At 39.9% G+C, this 6,732-nt stretch overlaps 1 protein-coding gene across 2 annotated transcripts in view; it reads right to left on the reverse strand.

The window, feature by feature from the left end:
* The window catches only part of LOC140941709 (uncharacterized), a 10,726-nt gene extending 4,224 nt beyond the window's left edge, over positions 1-6,502 (reverse strand). Inside the window, exons 1-5 of one of the 2 annotated variants that reach the window (XM_073390719.1) lie at positions 6,102-6,191; positions 5,865-5,953; positions 5,144-5,180; positions 4,478-4,512; positions 3,258-3,340 (exon numbers count right to left, since the gene is read on the reverse strand). In XM_073390719.1, the coding sequence (XP_073246820.1) occupies positions 3,258-3,340; positions 4,478-4,512; positions 5,144-5,180; positions 5,865-5,895 (186 nt within the window). In that variant the 5' untranslated portion in view covers positions 5,896-5,953; positions 6,102-6,191. Of the gene's footprint in view, positions 1-3,257; positions 3,341-4,477; positions 4,513-5,143; positions 5,181-5,864; positions 5,954-6,101; positions 6,192-6,483 lie in introns of those variants that run through there. The other variant, XM_073390720.1, reaches the window with a different exon arrangement.
* Between the last annotated feature and the right edge of the window lie 230 nt (positions 6,503-6,732).

Below are 6,732 nucleotides of genomic sequence, written 5' to 3' on the forward strand. Positions count from 1 at the left end.
TCGAAAAACTCTCGGAAGATCCAATCGCTTGCCGAGTGAGAAGCGACATATTATAAGAGATACAAGCGGCTCCGAAGATTTCTCGGTTGGAGATCTCGCACCAGCAGACAGCAAAAGTTCAAAATGGCCGCAAAAGAAAGCAAATTTCTCCTATCGATATTAAAGTAAATGATCATTATTCTAACAACGTTTTTCTTCGAATATGCGCTCGGGCGCTTATTGAAAATTTCGGCGCAAAGGATGGGAGTTTTTGAAAGGAGTGCGCTTAATCGAGGAGCGCATTGGTTATCAAGCGTACTAACGCCCATTACACAAAGGGGGCGAGGAGGCGAGGGGGCGCTTATTTGATATTTTGGCCTAGGAGGAGAGCGCTTATTTCGGGGAGGACGCTTATTCGAGGAAATACGGTATTATAACCTGATCGGATGTGAGAGCCCCCTGTGGCTAAAGCTCAGACCCAATTTTATTTTTCACCAAACGAAAAAGTTTCAAAAACTCCCCAGGTAAGGTCAATTTTCTTCTAATAACACTAAAACAAAACAAAACAAAGTAGATAAAATGAATCTAAATCGACGTTTCAGCTGGTTAAACTGGCCTTCTCCGTCCCATTTGCTTATTTGCTAATTCTCCTTTTTTGGTTTCCAACCTCTCGATGATTCGAACTCTCAATAACTGGAAATTTATTAGATTTCCCTATAAGGCTCGAGTTACCGGGAGTTGACTGTAGAGCATTTTCATTCACGTGGTCAGCAGCTTTGCAAATTTATCGGAACAAATTAAAGAAGGTTTCTACCCAAGACAAAGGTTCAACTCCCACAGGAGGACTGGTTTGAGACCCAGCATGGCAGCTGTTTTAAAGTTTTCGTACACCAATATTGCTGACGTGAAGTCAGGTAAAACCGCTTTACAGACCGGTCTTCCCTTTCCTGAAAAAGGCGAGTTAAAACAGCCGACTGGGTTTATGGGTGATCCGCAAAAAAGTAGAGAAACAATTTTTAGTTAGAAACTGACTTTAAAAACATATATAGTCAACTCTCTCTTAAGGCCGACATTTTTGGGGCCAGCTCTAAGTGTCCGTCTTATAAAGAGTCAAATAAAAGGAGTCAAGAAAGGCAGGGACCAACTTTATAGGTGTCCGTTTTACAAAGGTGTCTGTCTTATAGGAGTGTCCGTTTTACAAAGGTGTCTGTCTTATAGGGGTGTACGTTTTACAGAGGTGTCTGTCTTATAGGGGTGTCCCTTTTACAGAGGTGTCTGTCTTATAGGGTTGTCCGTTTTACAAAGGTGTCTCTCTTATAGGGGTGTACGTTTTACAAAGGTGTCTGTCTTAAAGGGGTGTCCATTTTACAAAGGTGTCTGTTTTATAGGGGTGTCTGTCTTATAGGGGTGTCCATTTTACAAAGGTGTCTGTCTTATAGGGGTTTCCATTTTACAAAGGTGTCTGTTTTATAGGGTTGTCCATTTTACAGAGGTGTCTGCCTCATAGGGGTGTCCGTTTTACAAAGGTGTCTGTCTTATAGGGGTGTCCGTTTTACAAAGGTGTCTGTCTTATAGGGGTGTCCCTTTTACAGAGGTGTCTGTCTTATAGGGTTGTCCATTTTACAAAGGTGTCTGTCTTATAGGGGTGTCCGTTTTACAAAGGTGTCTGTCTTATAGGGGTTTCCATTTTACAAAGGTGTCTGTTTTATAGGGTTGTCCATTTTACAGAGGTGTCTGCCTCATAGGGGTGTCCGTTTTACAAAGGTGTCTGTCTTATAGGGGTGTCCGTTTTACAAAGGTGTCTGTCTTATAGGGGTGTCCATTTTACAAAGGTGTCTGTTTTATAGGGGTGTCCATTTTACAGAGGTGTCTGCCTCATAGGGGTGTCCGTTTTACAAAGGTGTCTGTCTTATAGGGATGTCCATTTTACAAAGGTGTCTGTCTTATAGGGGTGTCCGTTTTACAAAGGTGTCTGTCTTATAGGGGTGTCCGTTTTACAAAGGTGTCTGTCTTATAGGGATGTCCGTTTTACAAAGGTGTCTGTTTTATAGGGGTGTCCATTTTACAGAGGTGTCTGTCTTATAGTGGTGTCCGTTTTAGAAAGGTGTCTGTCTTATAGGGGTATCCATTTTACAGAGGTGTCGGTCTTATAGGGGTGTCCGTTTTATAGTGGTGTCTGTCTTATAGGGGTGTCCACTTTACAAAGGTGTCTGTCTTATAGGGGTGTCCGTTTTACAAAGGTGACTGTCTTATAGGGATGTCCGTTTTACAAAGGTGTCTGTTTTATAGGGGTGTCCATTTTACAAAGGTGTCTGTTTTATAGGGGTGTCCATTTTACAGAGGTGTCTGTCTTATAGTGGGGTCCGTTTTAGAAGGTGTCTGTCTTATAGGGGTATCCATTTTACAAAGGTGTCTGTTTTATAGGGATGTCCGTTTTACAAAGGTGACTGCCTTATAGGGGTGTCCATTTTACAGAGGTGTCTTACAGTGGTGCCCGTTTTACAAAGGTGTCTTTCTTATAGTGGTGTCCGTTTTAGAAAGGTGTCTGTCTTATAGGGGTATCCATTTTACAGAGGTGTCGGTCTTATAGGGGTGTCCATTTTACAAAGGTGTCTGTTTTATAGGGATGTCCATTTTACAGAGGTGTCTTACAGTGGTGCCCGTTTTACAAAGGTGTCTTTCTTATAGTGGTGTCCGTTTTAGAAAGGTGTCTGTCTTATAGGGGTATCCATTTTACAGAGGTGTCGGTCTTATAGGGGTGTCCATTTTACAAAGGTGTCTGTTTTATAGGGATGTCCGTTTTACAAAGGTGACTGTCTTATAGGGGTGTCCATTTTACAGAGGTGTCTTACAGTGGTGCCCGTTTTACAAAGGTGTCTTTCTTATAGTGGTGTCCGTTTTAGAAAGGTGTCTGTCTTATAGGGGTATCCATTTTACAGAGGTGTCGGTCTTATAGGGGTGTCCATTTTACAAAGGTGTCTGTCTTATAGGGGTGTCCGTTTTACGGAGGTGTCTGTTTTATTGAGGTGTCCGCTTTACAGAGGTGTCTGTCTTATAGTGGTGTCCGTTAAGAGAGGATCGACTGGATTCCTAAAATGTTTTATCGTAGTAAGCCAACAACTATGTTTTTAATTTGACCCAATTACACTAGAGGCGTTTTGTAGTCAACATGCATGTTTTGACATCATCCCCGCCAATGAAAGGTGGCATGCAAGGACAAATATTTTTGGTGCCATTAAAATACAGTGATTAACCCAAAGGAGTCATAGCGACATTACCTCGTCATCTGAAGTACATGAAACAGCGTGTCTTGCACCACTACAAAATTTTCTTAACACTCCTGGGGAGTCAAGCATGGCTCCTACGAATAGTACAAGATCATGATAATAGGATTAGTCTCCAATCATCTTGAGTCATCGAGGGTCACGACGACTCACAACGACAGTCTCCAGTCGCTATGAGACGTCAGTTGAGTTGGTTTGCCTCAAATCACTGGGTTACTCATACAAACATAGATTTGAAAATTAGTTCTCGGGATCTTCTCTTGGGAGAGTAATCAGTCTTAATTCTTCTACCACGTAAACGCTTTGTTTGGTGCAACAAGCTTAATATCCAAAAACACTTAAACACTTGCTAAAAACAACTAAATAGCTCCATGGGTGTGATATTCCTACCAACGAGTTTCTGTTTGTATAGTTTTTCATTAAAAACGCTAAACAACAAAGAAACAACCAACCAAAACGCAATAAATAAGGAGTGCAGCCTTCGGTGAAGAAGTAATTTGCTGTCTACCAACTGAGTTACAGTCAAACCAAGAAAACTGTGAGGGGCGAGAGCTAAAAAGGTGGATTATATTTAGCCCTTTTTCCAACTCGACGAACTCCCGCGGAAACGGCTGCCACGCAGGTCAACTGTAAGGTGAACAGATCAACGTCAGAGTGATTTTAAACGTGAAGTATCCAGCGCTACACCTTCGCCAGAGCGAATCGAGGGATAATCGTCGAAAGAAAAAGTTCCCTTATTTTCAGTTTCAGGTTTAGATGCGCATGAAGATGTTTGGTCCATCGTGAACGATGATGATCAAAACTTCCATTTCAGTTGAGCATAGTTAACAATTATTGGTTCCTTTTTTTTTTTTAAGAATAATCAAGATCGAGGTAAGTTTTGTCAACCGTGGCCAAAGGCTTATAACACTTGCCGAGTCCTTGATTATACCGGATTTCACAAAAGCCGAATCTAATCAGAATTGTACTGAAGAAAATAACGACAAACACAGCGCACCAAGGAACATAGTTTCAAATTGCACGTGGAAATTGTGCATTGCGCGCGCACGAAACTAATCTGTACTTTGTGCTTATTACCAAAATTAACTGTAGGATCTTAGCCAATGAGACAGTTTAGAGAGTACCATGTATAATAACAACAACAACAACAATAATAATAATAATAATAATAATAATAATAATAATATAAACTATAGGAAAAATGTCTAATATACCTATCCTTCCTTTGCGAGCGATCCTCTCAAATAACCTGTTGATAAATATCACGTAAAAAGATAAACGATGACTTAAGTTATGTATTCATCATTTCCTATATTAACTCTCACCATCTGTCTAAAGAAAACGAAAGAAATGCCAGTGCACCAATTACTAGTCCCTTGAAGCAACCTTTATACATGCGATTTTTTTCTGCGCTGTAGCGGCGCCTGAGGCGAGAGAGACAGTATTCTTCATCCCCTGCTGTGACTGGCAACAACTCCTTCTTCATACATTTATTATTTTTAAAAACTCCAAAATGGTTTTACTCCAAAGAAGGGCTTGGCAAGTAATAAAAATAAACGTAAAGGAATAAAAAAAGGGATCAAAAAAGCCCACTCTATGACGATTACCATCAGCTTTGTTTCAAGCCTGTAGGGTACTAAACATGAACCACCCTTGACTGAGATATGATTTGCTTTCTTAAAAACAATTGCAAGAAAAAGCCTACACCAAAAATCCAAAATGTTAATGCGGAGAGTGATCGTCTTTTAAAAAACCTGTTATAAAAAGCAGAGAGAACTTTGTCTCATGATAAGCAAGTGTTTACGGGCCGGGCCTCCTTTTTCTAACAAATAACTGATGAAATTATCTGTAAGTGAATATTTTGAACTAAGTTTGCATACCCTTCTTTATTCATTGACGGTTTTCCAAAGTTTGGACCTAAAAAACAAACAAACAAGGAATAACGTTAACAAGGCAAGGAAAAAATAGAATTAAGAAAACATGAAACGCTTTGCCAGGTGTAACTTCCCTCGGGGCCTCTCAAGCAAACTTGGTATGTCCACTCGACAACTGATGAAAAAACTAAACTTGGAGAAATGCAGAGGTCTACAAATCAGGCGAGATGTAACCCAAGCATTAGTCTTCTACATTTCTACTACTCACATTCGAACCACTATTCTCACTGCATAATTAATTAGCTCGTCACAAGAATTCTTTATAATCTTGCGCATTTCCTCGCGGGATCGCGCATGCTCGCAGCGGTTGTAATGCTTTGCGCCCCTCGACTATAAGATTCGCCACTCCGTCTGAAAAATGGTCATTTTTAATGATGGTGCTCCGGGACCACGGACAATTTTCGCGATCTAAACCCACACCATTTCCTGGTGGCCGTTGAGAACTTGAACGTTTCTCCTCGTTGCATTCCTATTACTTAATATTATGCGGTGAGGTAATGAGTATGCATTGCTGTGAGGAAATGTTACGCGTTTTCTTGCTGATAGTTTTGGGAATTAGCGTAGTATAATACTACACCAGCTCTAAAAGATGGATTTTCGAGAGTTGTAAAACACAGCACGGAGTCAGCAATCTGTTCTCTTGTGAAGATAAAGTAAACAAATTTACCATTTTTAATTTTCAGTTGAACCAACTCCATGCAGGCTTTAGCATCTTCGATTGAACAATGGCCATCTAATCCATTTTGAATCTTTTTACTGTACATAGAAAAAGTTTCAATTACATCGCAAGAAACACAGAAGTGCAGGCCAAAGATTACAAATGAATATTGCCACTAAACAAACTGGAAATTACTGAGATGCCCTTGGAAAAAGGTGGAAAGTACGCACGCGATTGAACACTTACTTCAAAAACTGTTTAGTGAGGCATTTGAGTGAAGATTTAAATAAAGGACCACTACTACTGTCATATAAGACTGAAGTGTCAATCACACGTCTGTGATGCAGCTAGAAAGAAATAAATATAAGGTAAACATTAGAGAAATACAATGATTTCTATACAATCAGAGAATATCTTGACAGATGAAATAAGAATACCTTAAAGATTGAAGGTTTCAAGGCTATTTTGTTACTAGGGAAATTAGACGCATCTTACATAAGTTGCGTTTTAGGAATCCAAAACGAATGGATAAAGAGAGAAACCTTTCTTGGCGGAATAATGGTCACGTTTTTTATTTTCTTTCAAAACGCCGGACAACAGTTGACATTAAACTGTGAAAGGAACTCACCTTCAAGGCTCGCAGATCATTTTCCAAGGAATGTCCGATCAGAATTGTATCATGCGGCAGAAGATCGATTAAACATTTTTGGACATCATCTAATGATGTAGTAACATTTTCAAGTGTCTTCTTTGTAATGCCACTAAACCTTCACAAAAAAAAAGGGGGAGACGCAAGTAAGTATCTATACCCTTAACTTGAAGATCTTAGAGGATTTCCCGCAAGACTAATGGATTTTGTGCTGTTGCTATTTTTGCG

This window comes from Porites lutea, chromosome 6 (genome assembly GCF_958299795.1).
Source record: "Porites lutea chromosome 6, jaPorLute2.1, whole genome shotgun sequence".
Taxonomy (NCBI): domain Eukaryota; kingdom Metazoa; phylum Cnidaria; class Anthozoa; order Scleractinia; family Poritidae; genus Porites; species Porites lutea.